We start from the raw sequence: 19,435 nt of genomic DNA on the forward strand, positions 1-19,435 counted from the left end.
GCACTATTTGATACACAATATAAAATTTAATAAGACCTGAATTCATAATATTAGATGATTCAGGCCAGATCATGGTGCAGTGGGATTTGAACAAAATGGTGAAATACATGCAAATTTTCCAATTTATAAGTTTAATTTATTTCATCCTAGCTGCCAAAGTTACTGTATCATCTGCAAGTACACAGTGAAACAAGTGCCACCTTAAATACACACACTGAAACAAGGCCCACAAGGAAACAAGGAACTGCTACACCATCGAACTTCCTCTCCATCCCCATTCACCCTTTCCCTCCCCTCCTTGTTTCCAAGGGTACGTAAGACAAATCACTTGTTTCATCCTGTACTTGAAGATGATGCAAATCTCAGTCAAAATACATAAAATTTTTAAAAGGGAATATTGGAATTATTTCACCATTTACACTTATGACAGCCTGTATTAAATGTCAAAAGTATAATTATTACCAGTTCAAGAAATTACTCACTGTTACAATATGTTGCGGAGACGAAAACTTTTCCCTTCCCAGGTTTTGCCATGGAAACTATCCTCAACGTGGACATGTCGATCACCCTAAGGACACCATCGGTGCAGATTAGAGACGCAAGGCCGGTGGGACCAGTGCATGCGGAGTTCTCCATATCGTCACCCTCTGGAGGCAGCACACCTACCTCAACAGGACAGAGTCCCTCTCCCACCAGTTTGCGGGACACTACTGGCCATGCCCCCAGCCTGACCCCCTCGCCTGCACATTCCAAGGCATAGAGGAGCAGGTGACAGCCACCCCCTCCGCCCTCATCAAGGGTCACCACCAACACATGCGCTCCATCCCACGTGGGATAGAGCCCCCACACGCATCCCCTCTTGCCCTCCACATGAACGGGCATGCACTGAAATATGCCAAGACGCTTGGCATCTGCCGATGTCCCACTGCTGCAACCACCACCCCCCTCCCACACACTGGGCCTTTTGGTGTCCGGGGTACCCTCAACCGAAGTCTCTGATTCGCCCGGAGCACCCAGTTCCTCAAACATTAGGTCGATTGGTTCGTTGTTGGGGTGCACATGCAAACCGCCGTAGTCGGACAAAAACGATTCCAACTTGAAGGGAATGCAATCGACAACATCAGCTATCAGGTCTTTTGCCGCATCCTCATTCACCAATATTTTCGGGAACATGGGTGCTGTGATGGAATTCTCCTGCCTCGTCCCGGAGGAACTCCCAGATCTTTCCGTGTCCGGGCGTGCCCCTTCCCGTCTGTAGGCAGTGACTGATCCTTCACCGGCCGATGGACCGCTGAGACCCTGACTGCCTGCCAAGTGAGGGAGGTTGTACACTAAAAGGTAGGGAGTGGAAAATGAAGCTGTCCGTGGAGGTGGATTGGCTGAAGGGTCCAAGAAGTTGCTTTGGGATGTTATGCCCACTATCAGGGCAGGTCGCGTAGTGTTCTGTCCATCCGAGGGACCACTTGCACTGCGACTCTGATGGTATGAAGATCCCACTATGGTCAAAGCTGTCACATTCACACCCATAAGATTGTCGTTAAAACAATGGGTAAGCTCTGTAAAAAAAATAAACATAAAAATGAATTCTTCTGCAAAAATAAAATTACCATGAAGGCAGCCTCAAGAGTGTGCACCCACGGATAAGATGGATTTTTAAATGCTGGCATTTCTATGTTTGCTTTGCCAGAAACTATGCAAAAGAAAAAAAATGGGTCTTTCAATCCAACATATAGGCACATAGTCCATTTTCCCATTTCTGTTTTACCAACCTGCCGATGTGATGCAAAACAGGAGTATGCTTGCCTTGCATTTCCATACTTTAATCTCTAACCTACCATGACACTAGTATTCTAAAGACTGAAAGGCATGTGACTCATGTTTTCCAAGTGTTAGGCCCCAAGCACTTTAGTATATTGACATTTTCACAGTAACAGTCTTCATGAGGATTGCCATCACACTAATACTTAAAGATATGATCCTTAATAATAATGACTAAACAATAACAAATTTATATAAAAATGTCTGAATGAAATTGTTAATTATTTCTAACAGCTTCTACCAATTCTGCATGGGCTTTCAAAAATGATAATCTTAAAGTATTAATAAACTACATACTATGTCAGATTTTGTATAAAACACAACAGAGTGGTCTGAATTTTAAATGCAATTTTTTCCCTTGCAAAGAGTCAAAAACTACAGCCAATTTTATTTGAGACTCCTTAAAACCCACTTACAACCCTAACAAAATCAATATGAAATGCAATTACTGATTCATCATGTACAAGTATTCAAAATTAACCCCACCATGATAACAGCTCAAAACAACGTAAAGTTAACTTTGGATTAATCATTTTGCAGATTATCAACGCTATATTCTCTTCCTAGGGCCTTAAAATTTTAGTAAAATCGCAGTCGTAAAGATCATTAAATGCTTAGAAATATTGTTATACTTAAAAAAAATTGAAATACCTAGGATTTCTTTAAAAGTTTTTAATTTCACAAATCAAAAGATGTCAATAGTATTTGCCATACTAATTCAAACATTTTTGTAAAATCCATACTTTCCCATTATTGTTTCCTTCACATTCATTATCTCTATACATTCCATTTTATCCTTGAAGGTAAGCAAATATATAGTTTTACCGTGAAACAAATTAAGTCATCAACTATCTAGAATTCATTACTTCAATGGATACCATTTGACAAATATGAATTCGAATCAGTGGTCCTCACTCTTCACTAATTAGTTTTTTCCTTGCTACACGATTGGCTTAGCTTTCTGACAAAATTTTCAGCTATTCACTTGATGGTAATTCTATGTTCTTGTAAAACTTTATTTACCCCCTTTTTAAAAATGGCTGAAAAACAGAAAAATATTTACTTTCCATTGCTAAAAAAACTCAAATTATTTACTAGGAATGAAAAAGGAGAAGTAATTTGTAACTTAATCACAGCCAATTAATTGTCTTTTAAATATTTTGATTAACACAAATTGAATCAATTTATATCACGATCATATTTTCCACACATTTAGGTTAGCTATCTTTTTTTTGGAGGTGACCAACAGTTGAGGTCATTTGCGCCATTACGGATGGACAGGAAAGGATGAAGGGTGGACAGAACCCCGGCGACGGCATTTGCTTAATCTTAACGAAAGGTGCCAAGGGGTCCACCGCTTAACATCCCATCCAACAGATGGCACACTCACTTTGAGTGCCCTCCACAAAGCACCTCAAGTAGGGATCAAGATACCACCAAAAATTTTCGAAGCTGCTGGGATTTAAACCTGAGCCCTCTGGGTGGGAAGCCAGTATGATAGCCACTGCACCATCTCGATCCCCCCTTACTTATCATGTTGCCCCAAAAGGTGATATCCTTCAATGCAAACCAGTTGATAGAGAATCACCACATCAGGCCGTGCTTTCCAAAGCAGCAACCACAGATAATTCATTGAAGGTTCTATGAATGAGGCCATAATCATGGAGGAACAGCTAAGTTGTGAGCCACTTAGCTTAAATTTATATGTAAAATATAATTCTAATCTGTGGCTTAAGAAACTGAAGTAGTACATGATAATGATTAAACATGCTCAAGCCTTGCAAACAAATCTTACTTATCACCCTGTACTTAACACATCATTTTTATATTACATTTCAAAATACTTTTAATCAACCAGGATATTTTTAATAAAAAGTGTTAGGATCCTTCAAGGCCTGTATTAATAACCATCTCTAAGCTATGAGGGAATCTTTGCAATCTTCTGCATTAAAGCTTACAAGATTTTTGAAGCATGAGACTCCAAAGATACTCCATTAGCTGAGCAAGGATTAAAAATAAAAATGTTGATGAGATTTTTGTTTTGACAAATGCTTTGATGGCAATAGACTTGTGAACTAAAAAACAGTGCATAATTTAACAATTTAAATATAAATGCAATGCAATAGCAATGGAATTAGAAGAATTTACAATAGTATTATAATCAAAACTAGATCAAATGTCTAACCTGAAGTACTGGCAGATGCTGCTATTAGGCTGATATTCCCCATTGTTTTCATTAATGGCTGTTGAACTGATGATGCTACACTATCCGTTGTAATCATAGACTGTTCTCCAGCAGCCAAATCTACATTCATGTGGGAAAGAGGACCAACTCCAGCCGTTGAGCAGGACGAGAGGTTTTGCAGAGAATTTGGAGGAACAACAAAAAATGAGGCCTCTTTCTGCAAATGAATAAAGAGGATTGAGTGCATCAGTAAATCAGGGAGTGAAACAATTCAGCATTTAAGAAATGCCCTGAGTTTCCTGGGCTTCTCAGATTTAAAGTCACAAAAGCAAATAGACTAATTGTCCACTAAGCCCCCTGAATGTCATTTAGGTCTGTGTGCGTGGGCGGTTCAATAAGTACCCGCGTTTGACAACAAAGGGCGTTCCTGAGGGAAGTTTATGGTATCATCGTGTGCTGCCACCCTCTATCAAACGACGGTGAAACAAATTTCAGACTGATTTAAAGGTTAGTTTGAATTTGGCAGCCATTCGAGTAAGACGTGTTTAATGATTTTTGCTAAGATGGAAAAAGAGCAGTATAGTTCAGAAATTCGCTTTTTGTTTTTGGATGGGAAGAAATGCATGGAGATGAAAGCAAAGTTGGATGCTGTTTATGGGGACACTTCACCATCTATGACCACAGTTAAATTATGGTTCAACGAATTTAAACGTGGGCGAACATCTGTTTTTGATGAGGAGCGACCAGGATGCCCGGCAGACATGGTTACCGAGGAAATCATTCAAAGAGTCCACACCATGATTCTCGCTGATTGACGAACAAAAGTGCACGAAGTAGCAGAGGCCGTGGGTGTGTCGACCGGAACGGCAATTAATATTTTACATGATAAGTTGGCGGTGAAAAAATTGTCGGCCCGATGGGTGCCACAATTGCTCACAGCGGACAACAACCTGATCCAGCTGTCAACTTCATGAACTACATGAACTACGTTATGAATTGCTACCGCACCCCCCGTATTCACCCAATCTGGCTCCCTGCGACTTTTCTCATTCCCTAACATGAAGAAATGGCTCACGGGAAAAAATTTCCTAAAACGAGAAAATTATCGCCGAGAGAGAGGCGTATTTTGGAGAAATCGACAAATCCTATTTTTCGGAGGGGGTAAAAAAATGGCAGGAACGTTGGGAGAAGTGTATCTTTCTAAAAGGGGACTATGTTGATAAATGTTTTTGAAAAAATGGTTTCTTCATTTCTAACACTGGTACTTATTGAACTGCCCTCGTACAACTGCTATTCTGCAAAGAAATCGTCAACTGATGAAAAAAATTAGTAACCATTTTATTCTAAAACTAAAGAGGTGTTTGCATAAACACATTATTACTTTGTATGCATTACGATGAATTAAAAAAGAAACACATCTAAAAACCCTACTTCTTCGATTATCCCTTTGATAAAGGCATATGCTGCATTACAACAGAGCTCCTTAAAGATGCATCATTCCATGAACCATCATAAAATGAAGTATTCTTTCATATTAATTGCTAATCTAATGTATCGATGGAATCACAAACAACTGATACACAAAACCATGGATTTTGATGTACATAATCCATGATTCCAGAGAGCTATTGATTATGCCTCAACAGAAGTTCCACCATTTATTTGGCTGCAATTGAATTATTTATTCACTGGATAACTAAAGAAATGGTTTTCAGCACATTTAAAAATGGATTTATTTAGTGATATGTAAAACAGCAGCCTAGGACCAGGAACATACATCTTGTAGATGGTATGACTTCAAGTAATGAGATAAGAAGCAGTTGAGACTTAGGTACATTTTAAGCTTGTGCTGAACAAAACTTTGGGGGATTAACATGTTCTCATTTTGTTCTTATGTTAAACCAATGCATTACTAAATTAGCATACCATGTAATTTTGAACCGTAATTACTTAACCGATGTTAAACAAACTAACATTAAATGAGATATTATTGTAGCTCAGAATTTTCTCAGACACATTTACAGAGCATAAATTTAATTTTTAAAGGTGATAAAATGTATTAAGTAAAGGTCTTACCTTGAGCTGCCCAGATACATTCCAAACGTTCACAAGTGGAGGTGTGAAAGGGTCTCCGTAAACTGTGGCTGTCGCTATTAGACCAGAGATGCAAGAAGTTCCCAGGACAACAGGGGGAGAGTTGAAAGGTGGAGGAGTCTTATTAGGGCCAGACGTTATCCTCAGGGGGGTTGCTGGTGATGTCGCCAAAGTGACAGAGAGGGGGACATTCTGTGTATACTCCCCTTTGACAAATGGACAAGCTGGAGAATGGCGCTCATGCTCAGACCTGCAAATTGACCCCAAAAAACATAAGTCCAAGGCACCTGAAGTTAAATTTCAACCAACTCTGCTACATTATTACACCCACACATAGTGCTAACAACAAAATTCACTTTAATTTACCGATTTTCATATTTTCCTCCAGTTAGTGCATAGATGTACGAGGTCTATTCAAAAAGTACCACAACACCCCTGCTCACACATCGTTATTTGCACGCAAATTTTTGGCCAAAAGCAACACAACACTAATAATGACGCAGCCACCGTATTCCCCAGATCTGGCCCCCAGTAACTTTTTCTTGCTCTCGAAACTGAAGAGGCCCATGAAAGGACGACGCTACGCTACTATTGACGAGATAAAGACTGCATCAAAGGAGGAGATGAACAAGATCACAAAAAATGATTTTTTGAAGTGCTTCAAAGATTGGAAAAAATGTTGGCACAAGTGCATGTTATCTAATGAGGATTACTTTGAAGGGGACAAAACAGATATCCATGGACAAATAAATAATTATTTAAAAAACACAAAAGTCACGATACTTTTTGAACAGATCTCGAATCTTAACCATGAGCTCATAAAAAATATGATAAATACAAATATCAAAAGAAATATTTGTATCTTTAGTGCTCATGGGTTTATCATTGTTAAATTAGAGTAATATATAGGTATACTAGTACATTAATGGACATACATTGATTTTATAGTTCTTAGTCAGGGAAATGATCTAATGCTTAGCTTTAACTAAACCTAACCCCCAGTCTCTTGAGAACCTAAGATACTAATGAACTCCAAAAGGTCAAAGATTACATAATATTATTTAAGCCTAGAATAATTCAGAAAAACGGGCCAATGATCAGCCTGATGCCCACCCATGTTAACTCTACACCCATGAGAGAAAACTTTGCATTGGATATATGCATAGCTGTAGTAAGCCAACTTGAAGGTGCACATTAAATGAGAAAAAAATTATTGATTATTAACAAAAATTATAATTGTACTAATAATACCATTTCATTAATGGCAAGTGAAATCAGCATTGACAACTCAAGGTTTCCAGCTCCAATTTCCATAAAAATCCTTTTACTTCATAAAGTTTTCTCGGGTCTTCCACCGGGTCAGGGGTTCCATGTTGGCCAAGGTTTCGATGCCCGACTCGTGCATCGTCCTCAGGGTAGATCTCCCCTGAGAACGATACATGAGTCGGGCATCGAAACCTTGGCCAACATGGAACCCCTGACCCAGTGGAAGACCCGAGAAAATTTCATGAAGTAATTACGCCGGGAAAGCACCAGATGTTAACTTCTACAAAATCCTTTTCATTTGTCGCTTAAAATTTCCAGGATGTTTATTCTTTGTACACCAATAGTAACTATGAAATTAGTACAACGGACTTTTTTCAATGAATTTGCAAAAGTAATTCTACAATTTTCAAGCATAAATTCTAATTGACATGGTAACCGACAGGACTGACTATTTCACATAATGATTACAAGTAAACAGTCATTATTCCAATAATTCATGCTTCAATTTGAAGACTGACTGAATGCAGATGTCCAATCTTTTCCTTTCACAATATTAATTTTTCCAAGGTCTTGACCAAATAAACACTCAATGTCTTCTTTCAAGCTTTGGTAAAAGAGGAACATCCTTTGATTGAATCAAATTATATTTGAGTGATCGGCAAAAATGTGTTTCCCTTAACAGAAATGGAATTAGATAATTCGCCTACAAAACAAGTGTACGCTGGTATCCCACAGGATTAAGTAATGGGTCCAGCGCTATTCCTCTTGTATCATATTAATGGTCACCCATGTATATTAACTTCTGTGACTGGCCTTCTAGCCTTCTGTCACAGCCTTGTACCCATAAGGACCATCCGATCCTTAAGGGTACAACATCTCCAGGGACCAACCGGTCCTTATGGGAACAGAATCCACATTTGAGTAGCGGAAATTCCCCTGGAAATAGTAAGCCAACGCTCAAGAGATGTACGTGGAAGAATTTTGAGAATTGTAGCAATATCTGAAATAAATCTATTTTTAAGAAAATTTTCCCAATACTTTTTCTACAAACCATGTGTAACACAATGATATAAAGAACTTCTTCCCAGTATATGCACTTATGTATCCAAAAACCTAGTTGAACTGCGTGTCGTCAATGCTTGCTCGTCAAGTATTTTAAAGTCAAATTGACACAAAATGCTTATTTTAATACAGCCATTTTGTTACAAAAAAATATTAGTTCATATTAATTATTTGTCTCCTAAAAGGGGTAAATATTAAGGCAATTTACACAAAAAAATATTAACTTTTAGATGTGGCAGCAGAACAGGATGGCCCTGCCAACTGCAAACCATGTAAGTGATGAGTCTACCATAAATTAAGGTAGCTACAAATATAAAAACCCTACAAAATACCACAGCATACCATGGTTCATCCGTAGGTTCCCAACAAACTAGGCAGACATTACAGGTAAAACACATGGCACGATCATCTCCTGTAGAGCTGGGCTGATGGTAGAAGCCAGCCTGAGCCATTTGATCTGGCAAAGCCCATCTGAAGGAAAAAAAAAACATTCTCGTGTTACATTCTAAAAATCTGATATTAAACACCAGTGAACAACATTCCCCTGAAATTCTCCAATTTATCCCTCTATGGCCCATTGGCAAAAACTTTCTGAGCAAAGACCTACTAACAAAATTTACTAATAACACACCTATCCATTAAGATTTGGACTGAAGCAAAACATTCACCATAGTTCCAAGTAACAATCGATGGAAAAGGGGAAATTTCTCAGAAGAAATCGACTTGAAATTTAAAATCCAAAAAGAGTACCCTGGCCTGGCAATTATGATGCATTTAACCTTTCAGTCTAAAAATTCATGAAGCCACTAAAATCAGCCAGAAATAGATACCGGCTCATTAAAAATTAGTTACTATCTTCTCAAGGTGAATTGCTTGTGCACATGAGTCTCATGCACCATCAGATTATAATACAACTAAGATATTTTGCACTTGGGAAACAATCTCATTTCAATCCTTCCAAATTGGTATACACACTTGTAGTTCATGTGGGGCCACCTCCCATATGTCTCCCTCCGGGCCGCTTCGCTGAACATAAAGGCACGGTCTGTGGTCGATCGGTCCTGCCCGTTCCCGGCCACCAAACCAGAACTTGGTCTCATGCCTGGCAGGAGGCAGTTTAAGCGCTCTGTAATCGCCGATGCCACTGGGAGGGCGGGAACAAGCCCATTCTGACGCTTCAGTTCGTGCATTGCACCAGCCGCCACGGGCTTCAAGGCAGAGTACATGAGTTGGAGGCATAATGAATTCCACTAGAAAAGAACAAAACAAGTATTGTTTTTAGATGTTCTGCTGGCCATGATCTATCAACATTCTCATAGAAAGGGTGGTATTTGGAGATAAAGGTCTAGGCCTAATGTGATTCAAATTATATGCCAAACCAAATATGTACAATAAAAGATTACAATTACAATGAAGGAATGACTATTTTTGAATTTAACTTCAGTTGATGGCAATATTAACTTCCAGACAAAATAAAAATTAAATGGAACACCAAGTCAACATTCAAGCTATCAGACAGAGAATACTCAAATCACAAACAACAAGAATGGCATGGTATGTACGGAATAGCCATTTCAACATTGGGCAATTTTTTATCCTTGGATTTCAAATTAGAGTAGAGAAATAACCAAATTAATGTCACATTACAGAAAACTACTTTACATGATTCAATTTAATACATTGATGTTCCATTACTGGAAATACAAATAAGCAAAATAAACCCTAAAGCAGTAGTAGTAGTTGTTTTAGGGGAGGCAACTAATAGCTAAGGTCATTTGTGCCATTAGGGATAGATGGGAAAGGAGTTAGGGTGGAGAGAAATCCGGTGTTTGTATTAGCCTAATCTTATATCGAAAGGTACCAAGGGGTTCACAGTTAAACATCCTATCCAATGGATGGCATACTAACTACAAGTGTTCCCCACAAAGCTCCTCAATTAGGGATCTGGATAAGACTGAAAAATATCTGTCATCACCAGGATTCAAATCCAGCCGAGAAGCCAGTATGTTAGCCACCACACCATCCCGATCCCACACCCCTAAAGCATCATGCTAAGGACTACAGTTTACTTTTATCCATAAACAGAAGTGGTTCTTTTAATTAGAATCTTATACAAGAATATCATATTAAACCAAATTAATAATATTATCATTTTATGCAAGTTCTATGACTCATTTCTTTGAGATTCCTGTGAGATTAGCCTTTCCATTTGGTAATAAATGCAGTTGCCTAAATATTTTCAAATCTTCATCACCCACTAAATATCCCAGAACTCGCGGCATTAAAAAAAATATATTGGTCATGAACTAAAACGCTCTTACTTTCCAGAAAAATTATAGCCTATGCCTCTATGTATCATAGTTTGTAAAAGTCGCTATTTACAGCCAGATGGGCGAAGAAATGGATCGATTGATGGATTGATGAACCAAAACCAAACCAAAGTCATGTTATAGAATTTGCAAAAAAGCAAAAATGTGCAGTGCATGTGTTCACATCAATTCACTTGTCCTATTATCTAACTGTGCGACTGAATCATTATATATTTTGCTCAGCCAATGGTATGAGAATACATAGTATAATTTAGTTTTGTTAATCAGTAAAAATTGACAAAATATTCCATTGGAATAAGAATTGAACCTGAGATCTTTAGGTTGGTTACCATTGACTCTAATCAAAACTAAATGGATAAACAAGTTTGAAATTTCAGTAAGGAGTCAACATGTAATTACAATTATTACCTCATGCTAAAAGTTATGTCACACCAAGTATTGGTCATGTTACATTTTTTCAGCCATAATTGATGTGAATCATATAATACAGTGCCATAATGGCTATAAAAAATTATACAATTCCATAAATCAATTGATGCTTTTCGATTGTTCTAGCTTCAAATGTACATCCACTATCCAATATTCTCAAGAGATTAAACGTCATGCAGTTTGAGGACGCGATGAACAATAGAGGCCGAGTCATTAGCACAGAAATTGAGGGAGGAATAATGAATCACAAACAGATATTTAATGCATAAATGCAGTACTAAAAAGAATAAGAGAAATGCATCCACTGATAAACATTCATAAATATTCTTATGCCAATTATAATTAAACACAATATATATCCATTTTATCTTTATTTCCGAGGTTGAATACAACGATGAGTAAATAATTGTAGGAACTGGGGGAGCCACATAATGACATATGAAAAATTCATTTCATCGAAACTTTATTACTAATTTACGGCTCAGAGTATATGATATATTCAGGCCTGTTTCTGAAATTAAATTACACAAAATACTCGTCTGGGCTGTCTAATAGGCTACTAGCCTCCTCGAAGTGGGAGAGAATACATTGTTGACCGAATTTTTTTCCTTTTTTGAGTGTAAATACCAGCGACATTTTTCTCGATTAAATACGGGACACAACCGAACTACGCAAGACAAATGAACTACGATTGAGCCTGGCATAATACCAGCCAAATAAGTAGTGCTTGAAATCAGCTTTATGCGGCAGATACTTAAAATAAAACTTTTATCAATGCTTATGGGAGATTAAAGAAGACCGGTACTCTTGAGTTGGGCACTCGGGAACAAAGGCATGATTAAAAGTTCGAAAGAAACTATTCACTCGCGAGCAACTAATTCGAATTAGTTATGTACCTCACGAATGCACGTTATCACTTCATGCTACTTTTGCATTCAAACAGCAGCTATACTGTACTCTTATTGCGTAAGAAATAATATTCCTAGATAACTACTTCAAAATCAAGTACGATCATTCTCACGATTCCGTTAAGTCATTGTTTGCTTCAGCAGTGCACTGGATGGGAGTTTAAGAACTTCAGATAAAAGGCAAAGAGAAAAGTGAAAAGTTGGTAGCAATGACGCGTTGGAGAATAAGAACCGATGATGGTGCAAACATAGCGAATAACACCGACACGATGCCGAATTTGGGAAGCTGTATATTCTGCCATTATTCGCCAGTGTATCAATTTGAAGTTTATTATACAGTTGGTGAGGCTGAAATTTAAGTCCGAGACACTATTACGAAATGGATTTTAAATGGTGTGATAAAGGAGATCATGAATAGGTAGCTGAATAGTAATTTATTTCCAGATCACCGCAGAGTGAAAGACAAAATTCCTATACACATTTTTAAGTCAAAAGTTGATTATTTCGAAACAGCTTCATTTACTCTCTGACGATAACTTTGTTGATGAACATAATGTTTTCAATAAGAAATAACATCGCAGCCCTGCTGATGTCTGGAGGTGTATTTGGTATGGGCAATTTTTCGACAATACTTCAAGTTCATCATTACCAGATCTGAGCTAAAGGTTTTGTCCTGAACTCTCTCTCTCTCTTCTACTCTTTATGTGAAAAAAAAACAGAATTCTCTTGGAAGATTCCTTGCTTAGACAAACAGACACTCCAGTAATTTGGTCGAACCCTAATTGGGGCTTGAGATGCTCGAGTACTATTTCCCAAACCCCTACCTGTGTTAGTGCTATATGAAGGACTGCCACTAAACTTTCCCAAATGCATATTTTCCTTGGTACCTGTTTTTCAATACTTATTTATTGCAGGCTATAAGTACTTATATACCCACATTAATATAGTTGACTATCTCAAGTGCCAAAACATCAAGTTTTTTGTCCTAAAACATAACTATAGTTACAGCATTACTGACTTTAAAGTGCATTAAGGAATTATTATTTAAATATACCTTGCCATCAAACTTACTGTATACCTTTGCTTAACACCCATCCCATAGCAACTCCTGAATGTGATCATGTAACTTATGCCACTTACTTAAATTATCATGAGAAAATATCACACATCATTTCCATAATGAAGGTGGTAAAAATCTTTTCTACTGACAGCTTAGTACTACAATGAAATTATATCAGTTGATATAAACTCATTTATACTGGTTTGAGTCTACAATCCACACACAAATCTATACAGAGCACTGCACTAGATATAAATCCTACTTTTTCCCAAAATGAGTCTTGGAATTAATGTAGTATCAATTAAAAAGTATTTTTTCTCGTAGTTAAGAAGTCTTGGAGGTCTTTGGCAACAAAAATGACAAGCATGAAAGTTGATTCCAAACTTAGTCATATCCCATTGAGCCAAACCCCAGGTTACACACTTTCACTGAAGCTGAAAACAATGAGAATCGAGGAAATGCAATAGGGAAGTAGGTTAACTAAAGACCTCACCAAACTAATCTCCACCTGACAAGCCCAAAATGTTATTTCAGCAACAGGCACTACACAAAAAAATGTTCTTCAACTATTTATGTACTTTATATCAATGAAAACCATAAACATTGAAACCAGTCAAAAAGTTCATCATACATTAACGTGAAAGAATCAAGTAACTTCTAAATTTTAATCCTTCGAGTGATTCTGCTCAACGTTGTTCAATATAGGCCAGATGTGATCCATTTATGGGCGTTCTCTTTTGTAGCAATGACAGCAAGTAAACTGATGAATAATAAATTGCAATGGTGGAGATAGTACACATCATTCCCTACCACAATAGTACTGGCAACTATAATTTAAACGCAGCTACAGAAGTTTGAAATTGACAACTTGTACATGTATTGTTCATTCAGCTTATGTAGCAAACTAGAAACAACTTTTGAGGAATTAGAAAATCAGCAAATGAGAGCTAAACATAACAGTTTCACGCTTAACTAGGGGGAATTCCTTCATGATGAGGGTAGAGAAAAAACTTTGCAATACATTAAATCTTTTTATACGGAATAGCAAGGTTTTTTCTTTCCCCTCAAAATGAGAGCTAATATAGAAATGTTCTTATATTGCTTCCAAATGGATATGCGACGTTTAAATTCGGTGGATATCGTCAGATCCTAGAATAAAATTATACTATGGCAAAACATATTATATTAATCATAGATTGACTTGAGCGTTCAAATAGAAAATTGAATGAAATGAAAAAATATTCTTCTTAGGAAAACAGCAGAAGTATTTTCACATATCAAAATCAACCAAAGAAAGATAATTTTCCACTTGGACTTTTCAAATTGTATTACAATCGAAAAATTTAAAACTTCACTTCTCCATGCATAACACATGGCCACTTGTGTCAAGTGAACGATGTGTGTTATTAACTTATCCTATCATGCACCACTAAGTGGGCTAAACTACTTAAATCCAGGATGAGAATTTTCCCCCAGCTATGTCCAATTTGCTTACAACCTAACATGACAATTTTACTTCTTGATTTTCAGAGTTAGAAGATAGATAATCAAAATTTCAATTTAAAAAAAATAACTACAAATGACTAGTACCAAGAAAAGCAAAAGTTAACTGTGTCAGCATCATTAATTGTGGTGTAAATTGTTTCATAACACTTTTCATTTGGAAGTGTACCGCCAGATTCTAAATCTTAATGCTCGTTTGAGTGTTTTAATGAACAATTCCTCTAAAAATATTAATCATATATTAAATAATCGCTATCTACAATGATGACCCATAGTCTAGACTTCATGAGTTTGTTGTCACATGATATCTGGCCTAATTTGAACCGCGACGAACTCATAAATGCACATTTGACACGCATCCATTACTACCTGACTTCCCACTTCAAGGGCCCCGGTTAGAATCCCAGCAGTGACAGAATTATTTATAGATATCCAGATTCCTTCTTGGATGCCTCAGAAGGAGATGGATGTTCAGGATGTGTATGCTGGCTGTCACAAGAGACACTAAATGGTCTATCCTTTCATTTATAGTAAGTTAATGCCAAACCTGGGTGGCTCTCCTTCCTCTGCTATTTCTGAACAATAAAATCCCTACAAAATGACCCACTTACCACTAAAAACAATTAAGATCTCAGCTATCAGTTTGATAACTACTACTACTTGTCATTCATTCCAATTTGTCAGGGGTTCCCCAGGACTACCATCTTGGTCCAGTTCTCTTGTTAATTTTTATAAATGATATACATAGAATAGTTCATCCCATCCTTCATATTCCATTACCTTATGAAATTATGATACATTATACTATCTAAATTTCACACGATTATGTCCTTTTAAGTGGAAAGTCTGACTGCCATTATGGTAATTTCATGACACTGCATATTAATGAAGGTAGTGTCGTTAACTTCATGCACAGAAAACACAACCATATTTATAATTTTTCAACAATTCATGATGCAGTCATTCCAAGATTTGACTGTGGAGGACTGGAGTGTTTATGATGTTTTGTGTTCAAAATTAAATTATATCATAAGTATTTTATACGTTGGAATCCATTATAGGAGCAGTTATTGATACTAAAAGTATTTACTTGCTTTATTACACTGATCTATGGCCTGTCCTATTCTATATGTTAGCATTGTAATCTGGAATCTAAGCAATTTTTTTTGGACAAACAATACTGACTGAGTGAAATTTTTTCTTAAGAATTACTAACTATTATTCTAGTTTTCTCACACAAGTTATCCTGCACACTGAAACAATGGTGATATTGGAAATTCACTTACACTATAAGATGAAAATTAAATTACCTCATAATTTATATAAACTATATAACAATTAGCTAAGCTATTACCATTGCTCAGACTTTCATTACCAGGCTACCTCAGTTGGAAGTTCTACGATGTTACTTGCTTAATATAGCAAAAGCCGTTTAAGCTCAATGTCACTAATTTAATTCGTTCATACAGCATCACATCAAATGAAATTGGCATTAATATTTCCCACATAGATACAGAAATTATCTTACTACATGCAGAGTTATTGCCAAATTATCAAACACTACCACAAATGATGTCCAAACTTATTATGGTCATTTAGATATAACATTCATGATTTGAATATGATGCTAGTTGCTATTCCGATATCTATTTTTTTTAACATTTTCATTATTTCATTTTTAGTGGTAATGACTGTACTGAATACCGTTATTATCCATGAAATCGGGACACTCGTCCATATTAATCGATACCATTTTATTACAATATATATGTATCATCATAAAAGTTCACATTGTCTCTCTCCATCTCAGCTACACACTATGGAACTTCAACGCCGTCCGTCATGTTATAAGTAGGGAAAATTGCGATGGAGACAAACCTACTCACTGACTAAAGGGTAAAATAACAATATTAACTTCAATGGCAAATTTAAGATGATGTTATTCAGCATTAGAGGAATTGTAGATTAAAACTCACCTTAATGGCTTTTGTTCCCTTCTTTGGCTGAGACTGCCCTTCTTTTATTTTCTTCGTTAATTCTTCTATCACCTCATTACTCTGATCGACACCAGGAAGTTCTAATGTTTGTAAACTATTATGCAATAAAACTGCCTAAAATACAAAAAAGAAAAAAGAATTAACTCTTTTCAGAATCATTGGAGTTTAGGTTCATTCAATACCAACTCTTATTCAATTTCTGAAGTAGGAACTTACATAGTTGCATTGTATTACATAAAGAGTAGATGACTTGGATCTTATTATTTAACATCATAATTACATTTGGAATTCAATTAATCAATAGAAAACTACTAAATTCGATACGGCATTGATATTATAGCAATTGCAAATATGTTTCTAGCGAAAACTTAGCTCATGAGGCAATAAAGAAAACACTACGACTTAATTTACATACAGATTACTACTTCAGGGAGAAAATAATTATCCAGAAAAATTAACTCTTCCTTTATAAGTTAAAGCACGGCAAACAACCAATATTCACTTACCTCAGAAATCAATAATTCCAACTTCACTACGTCGTCTGGTTTTAGAATAGGCGTTTGAAGAATGGTATCCAAAAGTAGCACCCCATTATAGTCCGAACGCACACCAATTGCATCTCCATCGGTGAATAAAACTTTATCTTGTCCTGATAAGTACGTTCCACGAAGATACCCGCTCGAAGATGCTATTGTATTAAAAGATGATAATATATTATTACATTTCAAGCAAATGACAGGAAAAAATCATAAACATGAACCCTAAAATGAACTATCAAAAAAAGTAAACTGAAATCTTAATTAAATTGGCAGAGTAGTGAAAGTGACAATGAAGTATTATAGGTAAATCAAATACTTGGTAACTTCTAATTAACTTGCTACATTGTTTATATACACTAATGCCCATGCACACGCGCTAAAAGAGCTACAGCACTAATAGATGTTGGGTTAAATTTCAATAATTAAGTACATTATTATGCTTCAAGAACATATTTGTCCGGAAATTGTAGGGGAAGTTTAAGTTTAAGCTTACAATCAAGTAGCCGAAACTAGTCAACGTGTGACTTACCAGAAAGAGAGCTTCTAAGTAATATGACACCAGAATTCACATCAATTACATGAACATCCGATGAATTAGTTATCACTAAAATTATATTTAAATTGGGATGATACAATATACTTTTAGAATCTGTTTCTACATTTAGGGAACCGTCTTCTGTAAGTAACCACGGAACATCTTCAGCCATTTTGATCGACAGTTCCGTTCGCATCGCAGTTGTCTTTTCATGCTTTTCATCGTGTGATCCGTACAGAGATGGCGCGTAAGTTATATTTTTCATTCGATGTCACATGCTTATTAAATGCACGACGCAATTTCGCGGAAGAATATAATTGGCTATCAGAAATATTTTACAATTTTCCCAGCTTTATGTAACGAAAACCACTATAACTTTAACGTGAGAAATCGCAAATCTTTGGAATAAAGAATATTAACGAAAATGGAATCGGAAGTGAATAATCATTTACTTACCCAAGCTCATATTTAATCATAAATTGTTGGCATATCAAGATTATTAAAACGCGCATAAAATAATTTCTGCTATCTCCAAAAACTATATTCTTTCACATCCGAGAATTGCTGTTCCTTTTTTATAAAGGAATGCACACACCTACAATTTTATTTTTATTACACACCTTTAACGTCTATGTAGTTCTACCCTCACTATAATTAATCCGCCCACACAAGCTCGTGTATATAGTGGCTATAATAATACCAGTTTTGACCCATAGGCGACATCAGCAGGTATTATCAAATTATAATTGTTATTTATATATTATAATAAAGTTTTCCGTGTGAAAAAATACCAAGTTTATTTCTTCAGTGATCAGGAATTTTCACATAGTAGAGCCTCAAACCATCGAATTCCATTTTTTCTTTTCATTCCCTAATTATTATCTATTTCTTAATCAGATGCTCCTATATTTAAAAATATTATGGAAAAATGACAAAAAAAGAAGCAATGATTATCATTGAAGAGTATATCTGTTGTTCCGTGAATGTAAAAATGGTGCTTCAGTGGGGCTGCGCAGGGGGGCTGGATCCCCCGTTTCTTGAATCTGCCCTGGGTTTCAGTGTAGACTGCCCGTACCTGCCTAATATGCCACTCAAACCAAATCAATTGAGACATATTCCTTAGGTACGAACCCGCACGCTATCACGCCCCGCAACGAAAGATATGCATGCATGAACAAAGCGTAACTAATTTTCGAATAATTATTCGTATACTCGTAACAAAAGTAGTTGGTGAAAGTACTACCGTCAACTCAAACAAACCAAAATTTGAACATTGTTACCCATTCTATGCATCAATTAACAGATTTTCGATAGTAACCAATTGTAGATCCTACAATAAGTTTCACCGGGGTGCCAATAGTGTATACCTTTATATGCATGATCCTCCGACAGTACGGACTACTACTTTTTATGGTTATAATGAATGTATCCATGACGGAAAAAATGTAAACATCGCCAAAAAGAATATGGGGATTTCCAGCATTTTCATTGCGTCCACGGCCTGCGTTACTTATAGCACGCCCTTCGGTAATCGAATCGTAATGGGATTCACTGACAGCATTTCAATCTACGCTCCCGAGTGAGGCTGAGTTAAAGTTGGATGAAGAAATGTCAAAGAAATTGAAAAAATCGCACGTGTGGCCGCTATATACATATCTGTCGATTTCATAATCCTTCCGTAGATACAACATCCACACAGGTTGAAAGGA

At 36.5% G+C, this 19,435-nt stretch overlaps 1 protein-coding gene across 1 annotated transcript in view; it reads right to left on the reverse strand.

Moving 5' to 3' along the window:
• Positions 1 to 17,922, reverse strand: part of Bruce (BIR repeat containing ubiquitin-conjugating enzyme) — a 107,444-nt gene extending 89,522 nt beyond the window's left edge. Inside the window, exons 1-8 of the mRNA XM_071598069.1 lie at positions 17,721 to 17,922; positions 17,159 to 17,340; positions 16,632 to 16,766; positions 9,401 to 9,675; positions 8,768 to 8,896; positions 6,080 to 6,347; positions 4,004 to 4,220; positions 483 to 1,556 (exon numbers count right to left, since the gene is read on the reverse strand). Coding sequence (XP_071454170.1) covers positions 483 to 1,556; positions 4,004 to 4,220; positions 6,080 to 6,347; positions 8,768 to 8,896; positions 9,401 to 9,675; positions 16,632 to 16,766; positions 17,159 to 17,340; positions 17,721 to 17,922 — 2,482 coding nt within the window. The remainder of the gene's footprint in view (positions 1 to 482; positions 1,557 to 4,003; positions 4,221 to 6,079; positions 6,348 to 8,767; positions 8,897 to 9,400; positions 9,676 to 16,631; positions 16,767 to 17,158; positions 17,341 to 17,720) is intronic.
• Positions 17,923 to 19,435: the final 1,513 nt, after the last annotated feature.

The sequence above is a fragment of the Hetaerina americana genome, unplaced genomic scaffold (genome assembly GCF_022747635.1).
Source record: "Hetaerina americana unplaced genomic scaffold, ioHetAmer1.1.p SCAF_9, whole genome shotgun sequence".
Lineage (NCBI taxonomy): Eukaryota > Metazoa > Arthropoda > Insecta > Odonata > Calopterygidae > Hetaerina > Hetaerina americana.